Source organism: Daphnia pulex, chromosome 5 (assembly GCF_021134715.1).
Source record: "Daphnia pulex isolate KAP4 chromosome 5, ASM2113471v1".
In the NCBI taxonomy this organism is placed as follows: Eukaryota; Metazoa; Arthropoda; class Branchiopoda; order Diplostraca; family Daphniidae; genus Daphnia; species Daphnia pulex.
The window spans coordinates 10,107,843-10,134,761 of NC_060021.1; the positions used below are offsets into that span (position 1 = coordinate 10,107,843).

General features: G+C 42.4%; 1 protein-coding gene across 3 annotated transcripts; it reads right to left on the minus strand.

The window, feature by feature from the left end:
- Positions 1 to 1,901: 1,901 nt before the first annotated feature.
- LOC124194509 (ABC transporter G family member 21-like) lies at positions 1,902 to 26,200 on the minus strand. 3 transcript variants are annotated; one of them, XM_046588729.1, is made up of 14 exons: positions 25,798 to 26,200; positions 23,335 to 23,735; positions 6,398 to 6,540; positions 6,166 to 6,335; positions 5,947 to 6,052; positions 5,753 to 5,853; positions 5,399 to 5,654; positions 5,120 to 5,302; positions 4,905 to 5,042; positions 4,683 to 4,840; positions 4,404 to 4,611; positions 4,111 to 4,331; positions 3,828 to 4,036; positions 1,902 to 3,736 (listed from the first exon to the last, which is right to left on the minus strand). In XM_046588729.1, the coding sequence occupies exons 2-14, from the start codon at positions 23,430 to 23,432 to the stop codon at positions 3,544 to 3,546; spliced, it is 2,184 nt and encodes a 727-aa protein (XP_046444685.1). In that variant the 5' UTR covers positions 23,433 to 23,735; positions 25,798 to 26,200; the 3' UTR covers positions 1,902 to 3,543. The 3 variants fall into 3 exon arrangements, with proteins under 3 accessions (XP_046444685.1, XP_046444684.1, XP_046444683.1); XM_046588728.1 differs by lacking the exon at positions 25,798 to 26,200 and adding an exon at positions 24,583 to 25,147; XM_046588727.1 differs by lacking the exons at positions 23,335 to 23,735; positions 25,798 to 26,200 and adding an exon at positions 6,638 to 7,150.
- Between the last annotated feature and the right edge of the window lie 719 nt (positions 26,201 to 26,919).

Here is a 26,919-nt window from a genome sequence, read left to right on the forward strand (position 1 = left end):
ATGTTTCCAATTTGTTAACACCAGGAAGTTACCCCCTGGTAGACAAACTCTGAAGCCAATACGATTACTAAAATAAAAAATTCTTTTCCGTTGAATTGAAATAATTCATTTACCATTAACAAGTCTGCGCAAGCTCCATTTCAACGCATCTCTAATGAAGGACCACTGCACCCCAAACAGCCACATCAAAACAGCTCAATCATCAAACCGTCCATGATAACCTATTAGCACAATTCAAAAGAACATTTGTGAACCAATTACATTGATAACGTGAAAAATAAGATTTCAAAATACAGTTTTCAAATTAAAACAACAAATGCAAGTTTAACATAAGCTTATAACTGTAAAATTAAGTAATCAAATATATATTAGGTAAGGCAGCTATTAACTTCCATTTTACATTAGACTCAAGTAAATAAATCAAGATAGCCAAAGATTATCACATCACAAAGATTTCATTTAGATTATTAAGAAAACAGGGAATATCAATTTCTGTTCCGACCCAAAAAAATTGCAAATCTCTACAAGCTGATGATCTTTTCATAAACACTGTCTTGTTTAGAAGCAGGAAATAGTTACTTCATTTAAATCAAGAACTCAATGTTAACAGTTTCATTTCAATTAATTCCTAACTAAGATACTAGGAAGCACACATACCTAGACAAGTCTAAGGCAAAATGCTAACCCTTGATTTATCCTATGAGCACATTATTTCCATTCCAGGTTTGTTTTTTACATCACAATTTTATCCCACAATATATTAGAGTATAGACCCTCTTCAAGACTAACCTTAATTCCACGGCAGCTATCAAGTACACATAAAGCTATGACTATAGCTTGGACTTCATCAGGCTGTCAAAAGATAAATAAAAGCTCAATTACTATCGGAAAATTTTAATTCAAAGCAAGTCTTATTTCTAAGTTAATCAACATTTTACGTTTACTGTTTTAGACGTGCACCATGCATCAAGAGACGACATTTTGGGGGAAAAGTACAGCAGCCAACATGACCAGATGGAATTGCCAAGTCGAAATTGAAAGCCATGTTACACTTAAATTGACCAAACAAAACTTTTAATTTCATAACCTCATAGAATAAAAACAGGACTTACCATTATTAATACGAAAACTGTCGGGTGAGAGAATTTCCTGTAAGACTGCACCAAACCTTCACGAACAGCGTCTCCGATGAAAAGAACGAGATAAAAGGAAAAGTCTTATTCAATTTATCTTTGTTTTCTTTGATGACCCGTCCCCCATACATCCATCCCGAATACCAATACAGGGCTGAATAATTCAATCCCTAAACACAACGAAATATTTAGCCACCTAGTGACAGCCCTTAGCATCCACGCACAACGGACGCCAGGATACGCCCTAGAGTGGACGGAAAATAGAATGTTGGGTTCTTTTCGGTGTCACACGAATATTTACACACTTTTCATAAAATATTTACGAATTTAGAAACCGAAAGTAGGTTAAGAATTTCAAGTAGAATCAATATGAGAATAAAAATTAACTACGCAGGCACTAGAATCATTGAAGAAATCTACATTTTTAAAAATGTTGAATTTATTCGAAAAACACAAATAAAATTACGAAAAAAACAAAGAAAGGAGCATCACAAGAACTTTTGACATGTGACTAGAAAATAATGCGATGTTAGCGATATCTTAAACACGAAAGTGATCGTTTTTCCTTTTCCTTTTACACGCTACTAATAAAAGTGCGCAAAGTTTTTTTATTTTTTTTAAGGACTTATCTGCGCTGATGCATACATATATATCTGAGCTCCCTTTTTTTCTGTTGTCCGTGGCCCGCCGTTACCCCTTGACTTACGATACGCCCGTGGTAGGACATGCTTCCACTGTGATTTATCAATGAACGAGTTCAATCAAGGATTCATCTGTAATCATTTATTTTCGCAATTATTTCCAGAATCGACCAAAGATGAGAGAAGACTGAAAGAAAACAAATTAAAGAATGAAATATAAGCCGAGGAAGCTATATCACAGGCATATGATGGGAGATGGTACGTATGAACAGATATCTCTCAATAACGTAATCCCCGTGGTTGAAGTGCGGGGTGAATGATGGGGAGTAAAGAGTATGGACCAACGGAAAAGGGATGAAAACGACAGGACTCTTAGAAATTTCAGCAACCACTGCCATGTAACCACTCATATCGTACGGTTAGGCACGCTCCAAGTTCAGACATTCATTCACCTAGTATTTTACACATGGGCATAAGAATGTGTGTGCCTCGAAAGATTGCCACTTGCATGGTCAAGATGTTTAGCCTGTAGAGCAAGAATCGATTCTATCTCGACCTATAAAGGCCTGCAAAACTTGTTCAACTGCGTTACTTTCGACCTCTATTAGCTGTTGATATTTGTTGGTTATTATCACTGAAGTAGTAACAATCTAACTGAGAGGCATTACACATCGGAAAGGGGACATTCATCGACATTGATTGGATGAAAAACGAGGCTATTTTGAAAACGCTGAAGCTCGTGAGATACAAAAATGATGAAAAGAGCGTGAGGGGAGAATTCAATGTTGGCCCAATATTGTTAACAAGTGCTTGCCAGACAAACAAAAAAATAGGAGAAAAGAAAAGAGCTACTCGGGATTTCACTCTAAAAGAAAACATTCGCACAGGTAGTGATGAAGAGGCATATTATTCACGAGGTGAGGAGTGCGATAATTATATATATATACTCTGAATGTGTTTCGATCTAGATCACGGATCATATGAGGCGGAGGTGATCGGGAGGGAAGGGGAGGGCTGGTTCGGAGATGTGAATAACTCTTATCGTTCTCTTTTCAATGGGAGCTAAAGGAGGGAATTTTTATGTTTTTTTGTTTTGTTTTTTTGTTTTTTCCTATATTCTCGTTTTGGCAATTAATGATAAATCACATAGCCCGAGTCCCTCGGCGACCCGAGACTGCCGCTGTCGGATTTTCCGTGTTTTTCCAGCTGCTGAAAAGCCGCAACCGCAGTCAAGAGGCAATATTTCTGGACCATAAATTACCGAAATTCAAAATAAATCATACGCTCACACATGCACACGCAAAACAAACCAACACTTCCTGTACACGTTCTTTTGCCTAAATCCCAGTGTGGCAAACTACGCTGTGGATGCAGAATTGCAGATTTACTGGTGCGACTGAAATTCGTCAGGATTGACCACTTGGCATCGGGGAGTGGGTCAAACGAATAGAGGGAAACAAACAAACAGAAAAGAATTGCACAACAAACATGGCAAAGGAGTCCAGTATCAATGGTCACCAACACGCAAACAACCGTCCGGAATAGAAAAATAAAGGTTTAAATATTTTGTTTTTTCGTTTTGTTTTTGTTTTCTTTTTTAGTTTTTTTTTTTTTTTTTTTTTTTTTTTCTTGTAGTAGTATTTTTTTTTTGTTTTGTTTTTAGCGTGCTTCTGTGTGAGGTGTGTTACATAGAATATTGCGATTGCACTATAATTAGTGTTTCTCTTTTTAACTGTTTTAGCTATTGTTGAAGTAACCAGCAAACTTCTTTATCTTGGTCTGCGGAAATAACGCAACACCATATAGCCTAAAATTCGAAAAACGAAGAGGAAAGCCAACAACAGAAGCGTGTTGGCCCATAAGGGGAACCCAGTGCCACCAGAAGCTGCAAGGATGGCGTGTGGAGGAATCTCTTCCGCCCCGTTGACACACGCGTCAAAACGTGAATTCTTTTCGGCGCACCTAAATAGAAAATAAAAATAATTTAAAAAAATGTTTCATAAAACATACACAATAGTATTAATAAGTAAGCCAAGGTGGAGTTTTAACATACCGAACTGGTGAATTTGGGTTAAACTCCACTATTTGCATGTTCTGGAACGCATAATGGACGAGGGAAAAGTACCGCATCCACTCCATCCATGCCGGGATCGACGTGGACAAGAACCCACCAAATAACTGACTGGCAAGGGTATAAAGTGCGCTAATGGTAATTGATACTTCCAGGTCCATACAAGCCGCCCCGATAAATAAGCCAGCACTCTACCAAAGAAACATTCAAAATGTCAGTACGCCTATTCCTTATAATCAAAATTGAAATTCGATCAATCGCTTACTTGAGCCACGACTGTGTTGAGTAATAGGAAGCCAAGCTGAATGACGAAAGTTCCGGGATTGAAGAAATCGACCGCCAACATCGGATAAGAAATTATGTGATAGACGGCCGGTAGGGTTATGATGAGCGGCAGCTCGCCGACCATTTTGGCCATGTAGTACGCCGAAAGACGATAGGCACCCGACTGTCTTTCCTTTTTGATAACTTCTTGCTCTGACGGAACTATTGATAAAGACAACGTTATTACGTTTCAATCACAAAAGCAAATCATTTGTAAATAGTAGCCAGACTCACATGAAGATAAGGCTCCGAAGAGTGCAAAAAGCATCCAGTAAGTGGTCGAAAAGAACATCCAGCCTTGAATGTTGGTAAGTGTTTCTTCTTTCCTGTCGACTCGGAACCACAAAAGACCAGACATGAGGCCTAAGCCAAGCGTTTGAATCCAATTAAGACGCGAAAGCATTCGCGGGCGTGTCACAGTAAAGTTGCGTCTTGACAAGACCTGAGAGAGAAAAAAATATATTATTACATCATGCATTCGTTTCGGCATGTTAGAAATCACTGTAAAAATACTTTGAATTGGGTCCAGAAAGATGTCGGCCATTTCGTAGACTCGTCCCAGTGAAACTCGGCCGGCGAGCTGTGGCACCCGCTGCTGGCCTGAGTGCTGTGAGACGCATGGCTTTGATTATCTGACCAGGAAGAACGGCCGCTGTCTTCCTCTTCTTTAGCTAGTTTTCAAATAAATATTTAGTTTTGAATTAGTTGGACGCTAATTGGCGCTGATGAACTCACCGATTTTATTGTAAACGCAAGGTACGCCTTTTTCGATGGTCAAACGCAGTTCGACCGAACGTGGTGGAGATGGAGGCGAGGTTAAATGCCATTCATTTCCTTGGCAGGCGTAATCTTGTGTGGGACTAGGTAGTTGTGCTGCGACAATAACGAAAATGATGACATCCATCAAACGAGCTCTCTAGAGTGTCACGGTATTAGCTTCAACTACTCACCAGGGTCAAGATTGGAGCCGTGAAGGCCGTCTAGGTAGTTCTCGTAAATGGTACTGGTACTTGTAGTTCCGCCGACTCCAACAGTCATAAGCAACTGCTCGGCAAGATCCGGATCGCTCCGCGTCTCTCTGTACGAAGTAATGATCCTCTCCTGATTCTCGGCCGTTCCTTTGACTTGCTCCACTGTAACATTTGCCCAACAAAAGAAAAAAAAACAATATAAAACTTGCCGACGCACAAAATATACTACACTGCCGCGAGGGAGTATATTTGACGTACGGATAAAATCGGCCGGATTATAGTGCGGCTCGATGGGGAGGCCGATGTGTTTGAAGAAGTCGACGACTTTTTTCGTGTCGCCAAAATAAGCCGTCTGGCCGTTGCAAAGCAGCAAGAGCCGATCGAACATGTAGAAGATCTGCGACGAGGGTTGGTGAACAGTCAAGACGACCGTTTTGTTTTCCTGACGAGCGTAATTCTTCAGCGTCGTCATCAAACTGTGCGCCGTACTAGAGTCCAATCCGGAAGTAGGCTCCTGTCAATTCCAAATGAATCGTTCGATTAATTTGTTGATACAAGTGAGTCAAAAGCGTACGTGCGCGGGTGGTACAAGGTTCAGTTCACGACACTTACGTCCAGTAGAAGAAGCGCTGGATTTGTCAGCAGCTCACACGCAATGTTGGCACGTTTCTTTTCGCCGCCAGACAGACCTCTTCTCAACCCGTCTCCAATGACTGCCAAGTAACAAAGGAAAGGGTTAACAACACGGCCATGGACTTTCGGTCAAGGGTGACTGACACTCAAATAAGGGCAGAAACGGGACTTACTCGTGTCTTGACATCGCTGAAGATCTAGAATCTCGATGATGTGATTGACATGCTGCATTTTGTCATTGTACGACATTGCTTCTGGCAAGCGCAGCAACGCCGTGTACTGCAAATAAATCAACATTTGTCACCGATTCAATTCATTAACGCCCCAAGAAAAAATCCCCGCAAGAACCCCCCTCAAAAAAAAAAATAGAAATCAGATAAGACGACACGTACCACTAATGTCTGTTTGAGCGTCAAGTCAGGGAAGAAGACGTCGTGCTGGAGGACATAGCAAATCTTGCGTCGGAGCTTCTTGTTCAGCAGCTCTCCGTTAAGGTGGATAGTGCCACTCTCGAGGGGTAACCGGCCAGAGATGGCATTTAGCAAAGTCGTTTTGCCAGACCCTATCAATCCAAATGTGCCGTTAGAAACACTACGTAAATGATTGAACATTTTGATTACTCACCCGAAGGTCCCATGACTGCCAGAATTTCACCAGGTTGGACAACACCCGAAACTTCGTTGAGCAAAGCCCGCTTGCCCATCGAGACAGACAGGCTGGTAAAGTGAAGGTCCATAGGACGAGTTTTGCCAGTTGGCCCATCCGGTCTAAATTCAAAAGAAACAAACCAAAAATTAGAACTAAATTTAGACATTTCATTCACGGGCTTATTCAATTTGTAGAACTAAAATATGGGCACCGTACCGAAAGTGACATTTTCGAGTTGGCGATGAGCAACCACTCGCTTTGCCCAATCGACTGACCATCATGGCAAAATCGCACTGATATAAACTACGTTTTTAATAGACGGATATGCGTGTCTCTTTTTTTCTTCTTCTTCAAAATAACCAAGGGATACCTCCAAAAAGTAAATCGAACATCGGCGATCAAACACAATTTCGTCGGCCAAAATTGACGAACACCACTAGTAAATTCACGGATATATCAAAACTTTGATTTCTGTTTTGATGGCGGACAACGTGTCAAAGAAACACCTGGTTGGAATGACCCACTGCCGTCTACCAGCGTCGAGCGACAGCGAGAAACTGAGCCTCGAGGGGGGTAAGATAGCAGATACTTGGACGTCAATTGATCCGTCCGTTGCTCATGGTAGCAGCAGCAGCAGCTCCTACACCACCAGAACCAGGAACCAACTCGTACTTCCTGAGAGAGTCCGACTATCACTGCACCACCCTTCTTACTAACGTCCAGACTATAGAGAATGTGAAGGACGCTCGAGAAACCTTTTCATTTATTTTGTTTTTTTTCTCTCTGGGGTTCTTTTACTCGCCCACTACCCACTGCCACCCACCCCTTCACTCCACATTTTACCGCCTCCCAACGCAACGAGTTCCCCCTCCTCGCCGGCCGTACTCGCCGTGCAGTACAAGAATCTCTCATTGTCCGTCTCTTCAATAATCAAACAATCAAACTTGAACTTAGAAATCAGCTTTGTAATGGAAAGACGAGTGTATTCTGTAGTAGTAGCCTGAAAAAGTTGGTTCGCCTCCTGTTTACATTATGTATCGGGAAACACTAAATCGCCGGACTACATGCCCGTGCCTGACTCGCTCCGATATTCCAGCAGACCCTTTCTAAAGTCTTTTAACTGAATTATCTCGCAGCTAAAAAAGTAGGCATTCACGACGAAAAACAAGGCAACCCAGTTCTCGAAATATTGTATAATTGAAATTGTAGTCTCGAGGCACATCTCTACTGTCCGTCCGAAACTTCCTGGTTTTATGAATAGAAATGACAAGATGTACACCGCAACGCGGTGTACATCTTTTATCCGTTTTTAGCTTTAACTATTCAACAGGTATCCTTTTTAAGACGAGATGGGAAACAAGTCCAAAAAACTCGAACCACTCCCAAACAATTCCCCAATTTTGTAAAAATCGGACAACCCTCTTGGCGATGGCCGGAGCCAGAGAACAAGTTAGATGACGATCCAGTTTCATATGGCCCTCACGCAAGCCCAAAAAGAGCCCAAAAGAGAGTCGAGAGCTTAGCTTCAGCATCGCAGCCGTCAAAATGGTGAAGCACTACTACGCACGCAATAACTCCCAAACAAAGCAACTTGACCGAAAAGTTATACTCGTGAACAACACAAACGAGATTTTTAAAAGAAACAAAACAAGGTCAGAATTCCCCTTAGCAAGCTGCTTTTTATGTCGTCCTCCTTGTCTTTTGTTATTCCGTTTTTTTTTTTCTTTCTTCCTTCAAATGTTATGAGTTGTTCTTTAGAGTTAGAGATCGCTCATTCACTTGTATCTATGGGGCTCTTCCACCTCTACAATAACGGCTTTTGTTTCTCACTCGGTCTCCCTCCCTGTCTAGGTTTTTCTCTCTCTCTCTAAATTTACCGTTGCGCGGTTTGGCCATTGTTTTTCCTCCTTTCTTCTTCTTCTTCTTTTCGGTTTCCCGAATTCTCTTATTGTATTTATTTATTTCTTGTATTTAAACTTTGGGAGTTGTTCTATTCTTGTTTGTGTGTGATCGCTCGACGTGAACAGAAAGATGAGACCAAGTCCTACTGAATTAGGATCCTCTCAAAATTCCGTTTCCGGAAGACTTATCTCGAGTAACAAACCGTAAGAAGACAAACAAAAGAAGTTCAAGCTTATAGGCCTTAAAGGAATTAACCCATATTCAATGAACAAATAACCAACCAAAAGAAACAACAAATTCAACCTCGGAACACACACAAAAAATAAAAAAGAATTGTGATAAGAAATTGAAAAAAACCAAAAAACAAATTCGAAATAAAAGTTCAACGACTGACTAAATACCGAGAAATAGTATTAAAGAGAGGCTCGCGGGACTCTTCGGAGCCAGCGCGTGGCTTACTGACCGTAACGTGCACACCACTTTCGTTATCGAATTCATATAACCGTCTCCTAGCATGCCGTGTTTCTTAAACTGTGTGTCTGTTGTTGTTTTTATTTTTCGGAGAGGGAAAACTACGAAGGAGAAAAGAGTTTTTAAGGAAGAAAAAATAAAAAGAGAGATGAAGAAGAGTCAACGACCTGCTGAGAGGCCAACTTTCACCCGGACTACAAGTCTTGCATCAACATGTGTGTGTATATCACACACGCTCAAATATTTCGGCAAGTTATGCAGAAATGAAAAGCAACAATACGAATTTTCAAAAAACAAACGCGAATCACGCCATTCAATCACGAAAAACGGCCGGGTTAACGAGAGTTTACACCAAAGCATTTTGCCAATGACGATGCACAATTGCCAAAGATGAGAAAGGAGAAAAAAAAATAAAATCGAGATGCGTGCAGAGACAATGCCGTTTCATTTTCCGAATCACAAGGACACGCATTGAATTGCACCCAATCATTCGGCTGATAACAATGAATCCACCATTGCAATTTCATTCCAGCGGTGATGCGCGCAAGAGCGGCCATTTCGTACTTTTGCCGAGACGTTGTAATTTCTCCGCGCTCGCCTTTCTTCTTCCTGCATTTCCTCACATCCCATTTCAACCTTTGTGCATCTCCATCGGTTGCACCACATTTCTATCGAGGCGGAAACCATTTGCAAACAATGGTCACGTCATAGTGGTGAATCCATGGAACTTGCAGCCAGTCCCTTCTCTCACAGCACGTTCTATTGACTTAATTTGATAACTAACTAGGAATCACAAATATTCCCACCCTCCTTCCAAAACCTATTCAAGTATTCATTCCCTCTTTCGTAATATAAAAAAACAAAACAAACAACGAAATGAATAAGGCCGAGAGGAAGAAAGAGTAAAAAGAAAAAAACAACAACAGAGAAAAGCGTTCGTGATCGGGCGTCGAGCCAATAGAGACGAGTTCAAAATTTTTTCAGCCCAAAGAATTTTCTATTTCAAAAATAAAAATTCACAAATAATGACATAACCTTTCTCTCGGCATCTTCACCCATCAAAAACAAATCGCACATTCCCGGTGGAAGAAGAGACCATGTCATCCATTTACAATCTCTCTCTCGATCTCTGTCCCATCACTGTCGAGATATCAGCAGTCAAATAGCTCGGCGGATCGACGTCCCTTAAAGCCGGACGTTGTTGCTTCAGCCATTTTCTATCGACACACACGATAAGTAAACAAAACCCCCCCAAAAAAAAGTTCGTTGTCACCGTCAAATAAATGAACACTTGGAAGAAAAAAGAGGCTCAAAATGGCTTTTTTCCAAATTCTTTTGACAAGAAGAAGAAGACGAAGAAGAAGAAAATAAAACACATAAACCAAAACAAAGAATAGAAATCTTCATACTCTCTCCCTCTTAGGCCCCCGTCCCGTCTATCCAGGGTTTTCTTTTACACGCCTTTCGTGCTGTCGTGCGTTCAGCACGAAGAGACGGCGCGACTGCTCGACTGGCATGGGATTAGGTTTTGAGAAAGCGGGGTGAACGAACTCGCCACTGACGCCGACGCTGCCTGGACCTAACGCACCGAAAACGACCGACAAGATACCCATAAACGACGTCAACGCATTTTTTGGGGGGAGGTTATTGTTTTTGTTTTTGTTTTTTTGAGGGCACCGTTTAACGAATTGCGTCCAGATAAAAATACAAACAACAAACAAAACAAAACCTTCTCAATCCTATTGACGACCAGTTCGTAACGTAGACGAAAAATCACAAAGAGATATTGAATTGAGAGCGCTAGCACACACACACGCCGACTGAAATTCACGTGATATCCGTACGGGAAAAGAAAACGAGATCCGAGTTGAAAAAGAAAAGCTATTACAAATGTACGTAGCCAGAACAAAAAATTCGGAGAAAAGAATCCGAGCCATTCATTTGAATTCATTATTGAATCTAATGGTGAATACGGAGCCAGCGAAAAATGGGTCATCAGCGGTAGAATCTCGTCTCAAAAAACATAGACACAAATGTACAAGTAACGGCGAATAGAGAAAGAAAGAAAACGAAAAAAACGCGGGGTATATAATCAAAAGACTGTTTTCGATTATTTTCCATATAATGATATACAATAGTCGGTGTTGTGTTTCCTTCTTGAATAGCAGCGCAGCAGCAGTGTAAAAATCTATACAATTTACTTAAAGATATACATGTACATATATAAATAATACCCTGGCTTGGGGGTCCTGATTCGCTCCGGTGCAGTTCAAACTTGTAGCTGCTGACGAGATTTCTCAGAAGTGGTAAAGCAAGAGAGACTGGCGGGACGAATAAGGGGAACAAGTCCAACGCCTTTCACATTACACACTAAAAAGATATCCCAAGCACAAGTCCGAACATTGTCCAGCTACCAAATCTATGTAGAATACTTTCGTGTAAAATTTTGGATGCTTTAAGACTCTAGGGGAGTCAATGGACTTTGGCTTCACTCCTATTCCCATTTTCGATGTGCTGGCCAGTCCAGCACAGACCCGTTTTGACCATTTAGAACCATGTGTGCTCGCATAGTCCCATTTTCTTTCGAGTGGGTGCAGTGAAAGGTGGTGGGACTCGGAACCTCAACGGGCTGGAGATCCAATCAATATTAATCATCCGAAACTGAACTTCTTTCTGCTCTGGACAATATGCGTCATGTAAGCAACGTGTAACAACCAACCGTGTAATAGATCCCCCCCCCCTATCGACCGCCCATTCACTTAGCGATAAGATGAGCACTACGTTCTAAAAGGGTCCACAATTAACGACGAGGGTGCCTTTAGAGACTCATCTTATTTGATATTGAAAGAGATTAACCTCCCCCCAGTGGCAAGAGTAAAATACAATAAACCACAACAACAACAACAACAACCAAAATAAAAACCAGGCCAAGCTGGTTTCCGTCATTTCGGTTGAGTTAAACCAGCTCAATTAAAAGTGGAAAATGCCATTGAACAAAAAGTCCAAGTAACGAGAGGGCTAAAAATGAATCACGATAGAAAAGAAAAAAGAAACATGAATTTGTTGATTCTTTCTTTCTTGCTTTTCCTTCGTTTTCCTTCCTTCCTTCCTTTCTTCCTCTCATTCGTTCGTTCGTTCGTTCTCTCCCAAAACACACTCTCTACACCCACTACTACCCCACCGCTCCGCCCTTCTCTTACCAAGCCGAACGAACGAGAAAGTGGGCCACCGTGGAGTCGAGTGGCACGGCGGGTTGAACGACCGACGAGAATGGCGCAGCATCGATTCCTTCCTTCCTTCCTCTCGCCAAACAGTCGCCGGCCAAATTCGACTCTCTCGTCCGCCCGTCACATTCAGCCAGGGCTGTAGGCAGTGGGGAATCCATTGCGGATCGACCCAAGGATCATTCCAACGACATTCTCGCAGAGATCACAGGTGATCACGATCACAACATCCGACTGTTTTTGGGTTTTTTGGCTCGGTTCCTTTCAGTCCCTTTCATCTTCCGAGAGCATCAACCTTTTTATTTGTCTCGAAATTGCGGTTTTAAGTGGCTTATTACGTGTAAATCAGCACACGAGGTTGATGGCTGAGTTCGAGAGCTAAACAGCCGCAAAAAGCCAAAAGACATGACGTAGCCGACAGACTCTCACTGGTCCCGATTCGCTCGCCACGTCGTCGCCAAAAAGAGCTCGTAGCGACACGCCAACCGAATCGAGAAGGCAAAGGAGAAATGCAAAACCCAAAAGAATGGAAAACAACCAACCGATAGAAAATAAATGGAAACAAAAAAAAAGAGCGACACACTAAGAAAAAACTTACAAACAACAACGAAAAAATACAAAATAAAATAAAAAGCGTACGAAAAAATTGCAGAAGGTATAGCTTGACGTCGTATGCGTGAACGGCAAAACAAAAACGCATAGGGCGCACGTTAAATAACTAACGCACAGGGACCGAATGGAAAGTTTTTTTTTTTGTTATTTGTTTTTCTTGTCGTTTTTCTTGTCGTTTTGTTTGGGTTTTTCTTTCTCACCAGTAAACGCAATCGGGAGCGAGCGTGAGCGCACCATGAAAGAAGAGGTCAAATACCTGTTGACCAAAAAAAGAGAAAGGAGCGTTTTCATTGGTATTGGTGTGGTAGTGCGTTGGACGGGAGGGGGGTGTTTCTTTACTTCACTTGTCCCAACGCTCACGATGAAAATAAACACAAATTTATATAAATCAAACAACGGCCTATAAGAGTATGAGCGACTCGGGCACCTGAGAAAGGATATGGACATTCTCCAATAGAAAAGAGAAAAGTCTGTGCAACGCACAAAGATAAATGCAAAAAGATAACAACAACCAAAAAATGGCGAATCACAAAACGAAACGAATAGAGAGAGAGAAACGGAAGGCGGAAACTCGGCCAACAACCCGTGGGGGCCCGAGGTCACGCACGCATCAACAACAACGCCAGACCCGTCACATCGTATCGAAAGAAGCCACAAATCTTTTTGCCACTGAGTTGGTAAGATTTTTTTTTTTTTGTTTTCTTTTTTCGGCTGATTCACGTCGAAAAACGTTAGTCGTGAAAGAAAACAAAACTAAAAAAAAAAAAACAGAGAGAAGAACGCTATTAACCTAAAGAGCTGGACAAGGGCAGGGGAGGGGAAGATGAAATCACTTGAATCGCCGGTTTGGTTTGCACCAGTGCAATTTATGCAAACGAAAAGGGGCATTGAACTTTGTGTGTGTTGGTTGAAGCTCTCTCTCTCTCTCTCTGCTGGCCCGTCTCCATCGTCGCCGCCACCACAACTCTGTTGTTGATAAGCGGATATCATGTTGCTACAATCCACAAAAATGAAATGGAAAAAAAAAAGCAAAAATATTCTCTCCTTTCCAATGAACAAAGTAGACGAACCATGGTTTGTTTATATTTAAGGGAGTGGTTGCCAACTGGGACACGGTCACCGGATCCCGCAACACTCTGCAGTGTGCAAAATACACACACACCGCACGCTCACGATCGTCATCGCTCATTTCGGCCGGGATAATATGCATGCTGTGAGAGGTGCACAAGAGTTGACAGTCGTGCGCTACTAAAAACTCCACGTCACATTGAGCACTTTTCCGTCCGGTCCGGCCCAAATAATCGGAAAATGCGAGGAAGGGAGAGAAATCGATGGATATTACGTAAGGGGGGAAAAAAAGGAGGTCTGGAAAAGCAAAGGAAAACAGAAAAAAAAAAAACAACAACGCTCGTGATGTCAGGTTATTGATCTGCTATCACGTGAGCCGATTGCTCCCAGTCAAAAGCGGACTGGGCTCTTCAATTCGATGAATTCACTTTTTCGCTAGTTTTCCTTTTTTCATTTCTCCTAATGTCGTGGGTCTCTCGATGCGGTTAGTTAAGGTTGGCGAAATAGACGCCGTCACATGTCATCCATCACCGACGCTTTTCTCCCGTCCTGCGTCATCGTGAAGCGTTGCACCATGACGACGACGACGACGACTATCACTTGACGCGGTCAGCCGACTTTTAGCGCGCTAAATCAACACGACGCACCAACGCACAAACGTTGCGTGTTCATAATCTCGCTGCGATGCACAATTTTTTTCTTTCCGGATGTCAATGATAATTAGATAATTAATTTTATCGCAGTCTACTCGAGTCGCAGTCGGCTACTCCACACTCGATTGGGTGGCGTGACTAGATTAGGGTCGTGCAGATGTTGTGAGTCAACAAAGTCCAATTGTTTGTGTATTTCTTCAGACTTCTTCTGTTTCTCCTCTTCATCATCTCTTTTCATATCTCTTCTTTCCTTAATCTATCCCCCCCTATCCTTCCCTGTTGTGTACAAGTACGTAAATTCGACTCTCTAATCGGATTCCGATGACGTGAGAGTCCAGAGCTCTTCTCACCGAATAGCAGATCCCGTTTTCGGTCAACGACCTCAAAGGCAATTTTCGCGTAAAATAACTTTTTTTTTCTTTTTCTTTTTGCCATTTTGTTTTTCTTTTCGAGCAGATGGGGAGAAGGAGGAGGAGGTTTCTTTCACACGGCTTTATTTGGCAAGCAAGTATGACGATGATGAGGCGCGTCACCTTTCGCTTTTACCACACGGTTGTTGCGCTATTTTTTCTCCCCGACTCTCTTGCAGAGTGAAATCCGGCACACACAACACCTCTCCCTCCTTCTTCCACCTCCTTCCCCCCCCTTTTTTTTTTCTTATTGGCGTTGCACAGTTATATACACACACGCAAGAAAGAAAGAATAGATCCACCCAAGGCGCTGTCGAATTCCATTTAGATAGAACTGCTTGTTTGCTTGCGATGACGCCAGGTACCGTCGCTCCACTTTGAAACTTAGTTGGCTGGCTATATAGTAGCCTACATAGTCGTGCAAAAAAAAAAAAAAAAAAGTGGGTTTTTTTTTTTTTCTTTAGCTATCCGGCGTGACCGGTAGTGTGGGATTCAAAACACGTTCCATCCTCCTCTCCCATTCTTTATACCCATGGCATCTTTTTTTTTCGTTTTGTTTGTGTCCCAAGTTTATTTTATCCATATCTACGAATCTCTTCTCTTGATGTTAACTTGAATTCAGACGAAATTGGTATTCGAATAATAGAGAAAAAGAAACGAGCCGTAATTCAAATTTGTCGATCATACGAGTCGCCCAAAAGCCAGAGAGAGAGAGAGAGAGCTTTCCCCATTCGATTTGGATGTTGTGCAAGCGGCAATGCCATTATTTGAGAACGCACGCAACACGAGAAATTGGGCGGTTCCGACTCTTTTACAAATCAAACTCCAATCAAAAATGAATCAAAAGAAATCAGGCGGAAGACGCTACTCGGATGTCGCATCCCTTTCCAGTGGGAGTTTTGCAGCCAACGCAGCACGGCTGCTGGACGACATGAGCCCGTCCTTGACCCCAATGTTTCCAAAGCGGCTGGTGAAAGATCCGTGGAAATAACCACGGCGAACGCGGGCACCTGTCGCTGCGTTTCCAGCCGTGTCATTTTACAGGAGCCCGAATGGATTACTTTTAAACGACCAATCAAGAACCAGCCCGGCAACCAAACCAAACAACACAAAATAATGAAATTGCCGAGAAGATCTTTTTTTTCTTTCCACTGGGTCCAAATTTATTGGCCGATAGAAAGCAGAAACCCAATTAGGAGCTTATAAACAACACCGAGCCAACAACGGCCGGCCAGCCAGCCAGTACACACGAGCAATTCAAGAGAACGAAATAGGAACTTATGAGAGGGGAGGTCAACGAACTCGGTCGTATCTTTTTACACAATAAAAATACAAAAGATAAGAATGTAAAAAAAATAAATAAATAAATAAGGCCCATTGTTTGGTTGCGCTGCTGAAAAGGTCGACGCCCGAGAAAACGTAATTGGTCACAGAGAGAGCCATGAAAAGTAGGGCAACCGGTGATGTGGGGAGGGGATAGTAGCGGCCATGGCTAAAAACGTGTGATATCAAACATCTAGCAGGCCGTATCAGGTTCTGCCTGAAAGCCGATCAGCGAGAAAAATAAAATTCGAGATGGCTTTAAAGCCCAATCACGAAAAAGAAAAAGAAAAAAAAAAGAACTTGACCTCATCCAAGTTCACATTATCTTTTTTTTTTCTTTTTCTTATCGTTTATTCATACGAGTCATCTGGGCAAAGAAGAAGAAAAAAACAAGAACCGTTCACTTGAAGAGGCGTAAGATGAAACCCCACGATCAAGAATATATATCCGACCTTTACCACAGGGCTTTCTCAATCCTTTTAGACTAGCTCTCACTAGCTCGCACCGACTTCGGATTCACGATGCCGCAGTGCGGAACTCAAAGAGAGATTTTTTTTGTCCGTGCTAGTACTACTACTACTATACATCTACCACACTCATTTCAGTTTTGATTCTGTGGCGCTTTGAAAAAACACACGTCCGCGTCGGTGTTGCAAGACTTGCCAAGTCAAAGAGAGCCACACTTGGATCTCTCCCAGTCTTTATGGTGTTGGTGATATCACCCCAAAAAAGAAAGAAGAAGAAGAAGAGTTCTTTTATAGAAGGAAAGTCGCAATGAAATATGCCACCAGATTGTTTTCCAAAAACACAAGCGGGAGAATCCAGGACGCTCGCTAGGTGTTCGCTTAATTATGTACACAAACTGGATTCACACAGAAACAACAAAAAAAAGTAAGTAAGTAATCAAATGGCAACCATCTGCTCGTGTCGCAAACGAAATCTGGCCAAAACAAGGTTTACAGATCGACCCGTTCGTTTTTCTATCAATTTGCCTTTTCTTTTTCAGTTTTGATTCTTATTTTTATCCGCGCGTATAACGGAGACGAGCAGACACACAAGACGTTCCGATTTCAAAGGGTGGAGTCGGGTTGGCTCCGACCACAACTCCGCAAGGTTTCTATTTTGCTTTGGTTTCGGAATGTTTTATCTCAATTTGGTTGCTAGGGTGGTGCTCAACAATGAAAAAGAAACGGGACAGCAGACGGCTGGCAGACTCTAGGGTTATTTGTAGAGCTACTTTTTTTGTTTTCGGGGTTGGTTTCCTTCCCCATTTCATAACGACGTTTTCCCGAAAACAGAAAAGCGTCTAGAAAAAAGAAGACCCGAAAAACAACCGTTGTTTTACTTTCCAATCCAATAGGTAGCGGTATCGTAAGTAGCTATAACAAGAACATCAACAACAGCAGCAGCAGCAGTCATTGTCCTCGTAGTCGCCGTATGACGGCATATTCCTCGGTTTATTGTCTACCCGACGGCCACATAGTAATAAGCCCGATACCGATAGAGAGCGTTGCACTATTTCCTCTCGACTTTGAAAGCTGTTCGTTCTACTTGTCTTTTTTATTTTTTTATTTTATTTTCTCTCCAGCATTTTCGGATGTTCAATCCATTCCTTTTTCGAGACTTTTTAACAAGGCGGAGAAGGAGAGCAAACAAACACGGCGACCTCTAATCTACTCTTCACAAGAGGCAACACAAGTGGGCAGATGCAAGTCAAAAGTCCAACAAGGACTTGGATGACCAAAAAAGACCATCGCGCCTTATCCGTTTGAAAATTCAAAGAAAATAATAAAACAAGAACCGACGGATGAGAGATAAGACGATGAAAAAGAAGGAAGCGATAAAGAGAAGGAAATCAAAGAAACAACAAGGATAGATGGATAGAATAAGAAAGAGAGAGAAACGTGATCAACCGGTTAAAGTCGGGTAAAAAGAAAAAAAGAAGACGAAAAAGAAGAAGAAGAGGAGGTGATTGACCGACTTGTTCACCAAAGCCGAGCCAACAGGACAGAACTCGTCTTTTTTTCTTTTTTATCTTGATCAAAAAATCAAAGTGGTATATTTACGAATGTCATCCGCCAAAATCAGGCCGAGCAGAGGAATCTACAAAGCGCGACCCAGTCCGACGACAGGTCGCCAATGTTGGGAGGCTTGGCGTCATCCCTCAAATTGCACGCTAAACACATTTTATGGTTCCATCTCTCAAAGTCAACCGCCAAAAGAAAAAGAACACACAGAAAACTCGTCTGTAAAACCAAATTCGTACTTCTACGTCGTGTTTCCATTCTGTAGTTATATCATCTATTTGTTATGTTTTGTTTTTTCTTTTAAAGGGTCAAGCGCCAATGCGGAAGCCCCTCGTGACCAGCGTGCAGTACAAAAGAGCTCTTTCCTTAAAAAAACCACGAGAGATTCTTCTCATCCATTTGGATCTTTCCTTTTATTGTTTACGTTGATTGTTGTTTTTCTTTTTCTTTCTTTTATATTCAAACGTCAAGAGTTCAAGAACCTGGCAAACTTTCCTGCACGGTATGACCAATAAGCGTTTGGCGCCTCGTATTCTTTGCCCTACGGTCTCGGAAACGAGACGGACCCGCCTTACGTGAATGGATATAGTCATCACCAAAAACACGCAATCACGACTAACGGTTGATTGGAAACCGTATGAAACGAGGATAGCCACTCATCTCCACTCGCAGACGCGCATTTTTAAATTTAAATATTCGGCAATTTATTTTTTAAAAAAGAAATGGGGGGAAGATGAAAGGACTAGAGTAGAACAGCACGGAGTGAAAATCCTTTGCTGTTGCCATGCGCCTCATTTTCTCAACTTGTTCAAAACTAACGACTATATACCAAGTAAAGCCATATCCTCCGCTCAGCCCTTTCCGGGAGACGTTGTCGCTGTCTTACTTTTACGGAATCAATTCCGGGAAATCGGTGGAGAAAAGAGTGAAAATGTAAACGGCCAGAGGCAAACCATTCCTTAAGGATCCGCCGCTCTGAGTTTTCCATTTCCGAGGAAAAAATTGTGAAAGAGAAGAGGCGATTAGACTTGAAGTGGGGCGGATATGAAACCACAAAATCGACCGTAGGTTTTTAAATAGAATATCGATCCATGTAGATAAAGAATACGTTGGGGCATGGCTGGACTTTCTCGGGATCGATACACGCCCACATTTAGGCACAAGAGTTTGATCTTTTGATCATTTTGACAAGTTCAAAGTGATCATCACATAAAAGAAACATCTTGTGTACAATCAAAACTAGGCTGTTCTCTGAATTGGTGGGCGTTATCGACTTCGAGGAAATGCTACTTAAGTAAATACAAGCGCAATAAAAAAAGACAACGATACGCCAGTTGGTACGTATAGAATTCGAATTGATCCACAAAATTTGGTTTTTCTAAGAAATGGCCGAAAAAATGCCAGCACTTAAAAAAAGGGGGGATTTTATGACTATACAGTCCTACACTTGTCGGAAAAAGCTTTGCCAATGGCGCCCGCCAAGCACGTCAAGTATCAGTATGTCTCCCGGTTTGGAATTGGTGTCGCCTTCAAGGTTAGATTGAGGATCTCGTCTAGGAATAGCCACGCGTCCAAAAACAAAAAAGATTGATCACTAAAAACTCCAAGGCTCTTTGGCAAACTACAATTTGGCAAAGACAATTTACAAATAAGAAAAAAACGAAAAAAAAACAACAACGTCACTTTGTTGATTTCCGGACGCTGAGCGAAAGTGGAAAAAAGGCAAGGGGGAACGCGCTAGTAGTATTATTGACTCATCGCTAGTGCTATTTCTAGTCGTAACCAAGGCAAACGTGCAAGGCGAGCGAGCGAACGAACGAGCGCCAGTGGACGATGTTGCGTGAGCAAGTTGTTGGTGTGTGTGTGTGTGCGCGCGCGGGCGATTGCCCGGGTCCTTGTCCTTGAAAACGAACGCTGTCCTCGCCAAATTCCTTCGGCACGGCCACCGCGCTCAGCTTTACTCGAAAAGAATGTTGCTATTGAGCGGGCCCCTCCAGCAAGAGTTCTAGACTTTCTTGACTCGCTCCCGCACGCTCGGATTCTTTTTTTTCTTTCCCCCCCAACAGAGCCGTTTAATGAGAAGAAAACAGAACTAAAAAAAAACAAGGCTTGTAGTATGCAAATCAGGTACGTAACACACAAGTGTCCCCATCATCACCGTAGCAAATTGATTGCGTTGGGAACAAATCCCTTATACTATTTTGGCCACGCCCCGTTTACATTTTTACCTGTTCATTGGGTGATAAGGTGGCTGGCGGCCTTGAAAACAAGATGGAAATTTAAAAAAAAAATAAAATAAAATAAAAAATACCCAATGCCAAGGGTGGACGTGAGTGGTTAGTGACGGACGAAAAAGAAAGGAAAATGGATCCGATCCATATTCGAGATGTGGCGGGGGGGGGGGGGGGGGGAAACAAGGAGGAGGGGGAGAGTCTGTCATGAATCCGTCCGTTTCTCAATCCTGGACACACAAACACCAGTTATCACTGCTCCCAATCAAGCCCCGTCGAAGGCCACACACTCATCGTGAAGGTTGCCATGTCTACCGACTAAAGAAACTGAACAGAAAAAAGGGGGGAGAGAGATCGTCTTAACGAAACCGGACCCAATTCCTACGTCAATCGAAATGTCATCGCCAGCTTGAAAAAGTGATCATTACCCGGGCGACATCTGAATGCTCTGCCCGTCAAAAAATTCAGAAAATCAAATAAATTTAAGACCAAGAAATAAGAAAAAGAAAAAAAAAGGAAAGTTAAGACATGAGCGGCCGGTGGTATGTCGACGTTTCTATCGCATCTGGCGTGATAACTCGATGGCCCAGCAACTTCATGTTTCACCAAGCGAGATGTAATAGAGAAAGATCCGACGCCGTCCATCGGATCAGTGGCGACTTGGCGCCGCCAAAAAAAAAAATAGAAATAGCAAACAAAACGAAAAGTGAGAGAGAGAATGAAAAATAATAAAATAAAAACAAAAGTCTTATTCATTTTCCTCTGTGGGTTATTGGGTGAACGCGGAGGGACCTTCATCTCACTTTCCATTTTCGAACGGATGACGACGAACAGAGTCCCGTTTCTTTTGCCTCATCATGGCCTTAAGAGTCGCCTCCATTCTTTGTCCGTGAAAACATAATATATCAGCCTGTCATGCAAATGTGCAATTTCAGTACCTTCACTGATGGCGGAATGAGCTAAAATTAATTAATTAGGCGTCTCCCCACTCCCCCCCCAAAAAGACCTTCGTTCAATTCTAGCGATCGAGATTTCAGCGTGATTCGACACCAGGGGCGCGGTCAGGGCAACCAGCGTTCAACAGGAGCCAAAATGACAACGACATGGAAAACAAAAAAGCCAATTTCTCCTTATTGGTAGTAGGTGGAAGATGTCGCAAGGGCAAGGCGAGGTCGCGCTATCTCGCGAACTATTTGGAGAACTGAACGCGAAACTCACGGACCATTTTTTCACGGTCACCATGACCTTGTCGGCTTAGTGGTCTGACCCATTCCATCAGATGATGTTTATGCAAAATCACTTTCCAATTGACTTCCAAATTCGTCGAAAAGAATGTTTCACGAACAAGAAGCAGAGTGGTGGGGGAGGGGGGGGGGGGAAACAAAGTCTGTCAAGCCGGGATAGAATATATAGACAGGGACACCCTGTGTCCCAGGGTATCGCTATCTAATTGCCTGTATATCTTACGTCAGGCGAATAAATGAGCAACAGCAGCTGCTGCTGACCAATACATAAATTGAAGGTTAGTCGGTCGGTTGTCCGTGACGTTCGCACTTGGCAGCCAAATAAAACGCGAAAGTTCCGGGAGCTTTTTCATTATAAGAAAAAAAAAAAACTCACGGCAGATGTATCAATATCCCCCATTTATCTTTCTTCAACTGCAAAAGTAACCAACCGTGTTTCATTAACCATTAAACAAAAGGAAAGAAAAATAATAAAAGACAGAGGGCGAAGGACGACTTGCAAAAGACTGTGCGGTTGAATAGGAAGTCGTGTATCGATGGGAATGAGACAACCGGTTGGTTTTTTTCTTTTTTCATCGCAATTCAAAGAAAAAGAATAAAGAAAAACTACGTGATGAGCAAAGAGGCCAATGGCGATGCGCGTACTACGCGCGGCATTTCCGGACGTTTCTTATAAGAGGTAGATCATTTGCCTTTTCTTTTCAGCGTACAATCACGGTTGAAAGAGAGGGAAAGTGACCTTGAACAAGAAGGCTGCGGATGAGCAATTTTTCCAGCGACTAGTGGTTCCCAACCACCCACACACACGACAAAATTTACTCACGCATCGCGAAAACAAAAAAAAAATGGACGACATTTGTACGCACGTGAACCGCACATTTTGCTGAGAATTTTCCTTTCATTGTGAAAAACAAAAAATTCGGCTCGTTTTCTCACTCCATTTTTCCCGCTCGTTTGAATCTTACGTTTGTGCATTTACTCATTTTTTTAAATACGAGTACACCCCCGACAGAGAAGCGCTCCAAGCTCAGTGGGGACGCGATTGTCAGTAAGTCGAGAATGAAACGGAAAAACCCGCCACATTATGATGAAATCGCCAGGTGGTGTTGACCGAATAAAGTCCAATCCAGATTTCAAGGTCTGCCTTCATTTTTCACGATCCATAATACACACAAACTCGGCAGGATATTGTGTAGGACACTCAGCGCGCACACACACACACGATCGATATTGTTTTGTTGAGCTCTTGTATCTAACGGAAACAGACGGGGACGAATCAATGCAGCCTTCAACCTTTGTCATTTTTTAAAAAATAACAATCGGGAAATTTCATGTTGGACTATATAAATAAACGTCAGCCAACCAAATCAACAAGCAAAACGAGTCCACACAAAAAGGGCTAACAATAATATCCAAAAAGGAAAACCAAGTCGTATGATGCAACAGTTTGATTGTTGGCGACAAGGTCGTGGCTCCTCTCGAGATCTAATACGATACTTCTCCTTTGAAATTGTACAATCCGCAGAGGAAACAAAAAGAAGCCTGGTAGAGTGAAAGTCCTATGACGAAGAGAGAGAGACGGAACTCCCAAATTTCACACTCACACACTAAAGGCAACACCACCACGACACAAGTTGTTTTTTTATGTGTGGGGATTTAGAGGAAACGCTCCCACAGCATAGCGACAGTTAAGACACCCACTCACTTATCTTTAATGTAAAATGGCAAATAAATAATAAGCGACTTACCTAGTAACGGGACGTCCCATATCTCGTTTTCTGCTGTCTCGGAGAAGCTTCAAATAGTCTTGTTCTCCAAAGATGAAGAGGTCCTTGGAAATTATCATCTCAGCTGGATGTTCCGTCAGGTCGAATGGACCCTGTTGGCGATTGAAGAGCCGATGATTGACTTGGTTCCAGACTGTGTCCAGTAGAGGAGCTTGTAGAGTCGAATCCAAACCGGAGACGAACGAAGTCCAAGTCGAAAAAGTGAACACCACTTGGGAGTGAAACACCCGAATGGCCGTGAGATGTCGAAAGAAAAATTGAATAATTTATTCAACACCCAAAAAAGGTTTTTCGATGGCGCTCGTTAATTCATTAACGGAGCAAAGCATTCACTGCGTCGACCTTCTCATGGCAGAAACAACCTAAATATACAAAAGATCAAAATGAGAACACGAAAATTCACCTTTGGTAGAGAATTTCGCCAGTGAGAGACCCTGGGACTCACAAAAACAAAACAAATGCCATCAAGGGTGTAGTGAAAAGTGGGTGGATTAACACACACACACACACAGCTCGTACTACACACGCACATTTCCCTTTTGATCAAGGTTCAGACGCGGTGCAAAGTCTGGAACTTAATTTCTGTTTCTCCCATTTTGACCTCTTCGTCCACATCCTCCCTTCTTCCTTTCTCTCGGGTAAATGTCAAATGCCACGTGCCCGCCATTGCGACAGATGATCCCGGGGGGGCCAGCGGCGCATATTATCCACTCGACTATCTCGAAGCGGCGGTAGTTGTGGACGACACGCAGAGAACAGAAATCAACTGAAAATGCTATTGACAAGTCAACCGACGTTGTTCTTCCCTTATGTGTACCAGCGCACACAGACGCGCACACCAAACTCTTTTCTTTCTACCCGCCTATCTTTTGCCTCGTCGTTCGCTTTTCTCTTTGCAAAACAAACCGAAAATGTCGGGAGAAAAAGAGAGAGAGAGAAGTTTAGTGAACGACGGAGAGAGGGGCGATGACCTCCCGAGAGCAAACGTACAGACAGACACACACGCGCGCGCGCGCGCCATTTCGAATCGTGAAGCCAACTCCTCCTCCTTTCCCACCCATTCTGCTCCACCAATCCATCCTATTTTTAATTCCTGTTTCTGCTGTGTTTTTTCGTGTAACCCACGTCTGTGCGAAGCAGAGCTAGCGTGAAACCCCCCAACAACAAATCCAATACACGAGAAAAAAGGCTGATGAAAAATCGACTCACCTGTTTCTGATAATCTTGAGCAAAAAAGATGAGCAACGAAAAACCAACACTCACTTGCACGAACGATGCACACAATTAAAAGAGAGAGAGAGAGAGCGGAAACAAGAGCACGTAGGCCAGCTCGATAGAAATCGGGACAAACAACTCAAAGAATTTTTGTTTCTCTTCAAAAAAAAAAAAAATAGACCAAAAAGAAACGAACAATGCAACACTGGCCTACATACACGATCGTCTTTTGTGTAGGAAAATTTTTCGTTTCCCAAAAAAAATAAGTCGACAATCAGCGAATGAAAAATTTGGATTTTGACAGCAACGCTTGAATTCGTTCGAGAGATTCGTCTACCCAAATCCGTGCTGGATAGCAAAAATTACGAGGAGTTAAAAGAGTTAGTGGGGGGTGGGGGAGGAGGTTTGTAGGAAAATAGAGGACAGCGGCAAAGTGAACGGGCGCGCGCACGAACGGTGAAACTGTTCACGATGGGCTCTAGTGACCGACTGATCTACAGCTAAAGAACGACGGGCTTTTGCTACCTACTCGCCCAGCCCAGCCCTGACAGAATAGTCGTGGATGGAGGGAAAAAAATAAATGAAGAAAAAGAAAAACACACACACCCAAGGGCTCTCCTTTCTGGATTCAGCGACAAAAGAGAAGATGGATGAAACCAAGGAATATGAGAAAACTCGGATGAAAATGGAGAAAAATTTGAAGAAAAAAAGACGTGGCGCATGCGCAACTTTTCTCTCCGCCTCTCGATCTCTTACGTCAAAAAACTTCCTACCCTTCTCTCCTCTGTATGTGTGTACAAGTTCTCCCGCCCGACTCACGAAAAGCTCCCGCCAGCATAGCCTGCGGTACTCGAAAGCAGAAAAAATAAAAATTTTCTTTCTCTTTTTCTCTCCCAACATCTTTTCAAGTTTTTATTTTTCATCATTGGAGCACCAACAAAAGCCGATAATGCAGGGCGGCCATCTTTGCACGTAACCTTCAAAAAGCTGGAGCACGAGGCGACTCTCTCAGAGTCAACTTTTCTCCCAAATGCATAACGTATTCTGCTAATCCGAACGCCCACATGCCTCACCGAATAATCAATTGCCACAACACACACACACAAACGAAAACGTGCAGCCCATATCTGTGGATTTTGGGGGGCTTTTAAAAATTGTTCGAAATGACAAAGAACAAAAAACATTGGGCGCCATTGAACCTTGACTTACTTGTGAAACTTTGTGATGGGATGACATCGAAAATTGACCATTTTTTGGGTTGTTTGGGGAACTTTTTCTTCTTTTAGAAACTCTTCAGCAGCCGAGGTCTCACGAAATGGCAGTCAATCAATACCCACTCTGGTTCTTTCTGGGGCAGGTCTTATCTTTTCTCTTCGTCTTTTAATTGAATTTCAATCAATGGGGGGAGAAGACGACCTTCTAGACGTTGCGAGGACTTGTTCCGTGTGTTTTTAACCGACGTCGCAGCAGATATTCACGGCCACATGGCGACAGAGAGGAAACGAAAGAGAAAAAAGGTCACTAGAGGGGGGTCCGACTTGAGCCACTACGTTGTCCAACTGTCCATCATTCCATCTGAAAATCACATCAGACGACTCTCAGAGCCGTTTCTCTTTTGTTTTTTTTTCAATTCCAGACAACCCACCCTCATGTTTTCCGGCAACGTCTAAATGTCATCTGCTCGTAAAATATTTGGGGAAAAAATAATAATTGAAGTAATATTTTTTTTAAGTAATTTAAAAAATCGATTTAAAAGAAATAAAACGCAACGAGTGAAAGAATTTTGGTCCTTCCCCACATTTCATCAGAGTGAAATTATTCGAATTGCGAATAGTTGGTTGTCGACGAGACACCATCTGGTGGCTGGATGAAACAAATCGCATTCCAGTTTTTTTTTCCAACTTTTCCCACCTCTGCTTTTTAAGCGCATATAAGCTTTTGAAATGGAATATATTTGTTATTGATATATTCAGCGTTTGCTCGAGATTGATTGTTTTTTCTGTGTGTGCGCGACAGGTTTTTTTTTACATAATAATCTTACCAACATTTTCAAGGTCTCAAGGTATTAAAGCTGGAGGAGATTTAGAATCACCCACGTTTTTGACGATATGATTTCCATTTTTTTTTTTCTATACATAATATATCGACCAGATGTCATTCCTATTCAAGTATAACCGAGTGTAACTATTTTCTTCTACCAAGTTAACCGTATCGTCAATAAAGTATCACTGACATTTCCGTCAGATAGAAAATGCAAAGAACCGTGTTGAATTTATTATTCAAATGATTTTCGCTTGCATTTTTGTAGTGCATCGTGAATAATTGTTCGAG

What these genes read in the sequence shown, in the direction of transcription:
- LOC124194509 (XM_046588729.1), bottom strand. Translation starts at nt 23,432, where the DNA reads ATGATAATTTCCAAGGACCTCTTCATCTTTGGAGAACAAGACTATTTG. An exon ending in GGCAGTCATGGGACCTTCGG is followed by an intron (nt 6,336 to 6,397) that starts GTGAGTAATCAA and finishes TTGGATTGATAG; the next exon opens with GGTCTGGCAAAACGACTTTG. An exon ending in CAGCGCTTCTTCTACTGGAC is followed by an intron (nt 5,655 to 5,752) that starts GTAAGTGTCGTG and finishes TGGAATTGACAG; the next exon opens with GAGCCTACTTCCGGATTGGA.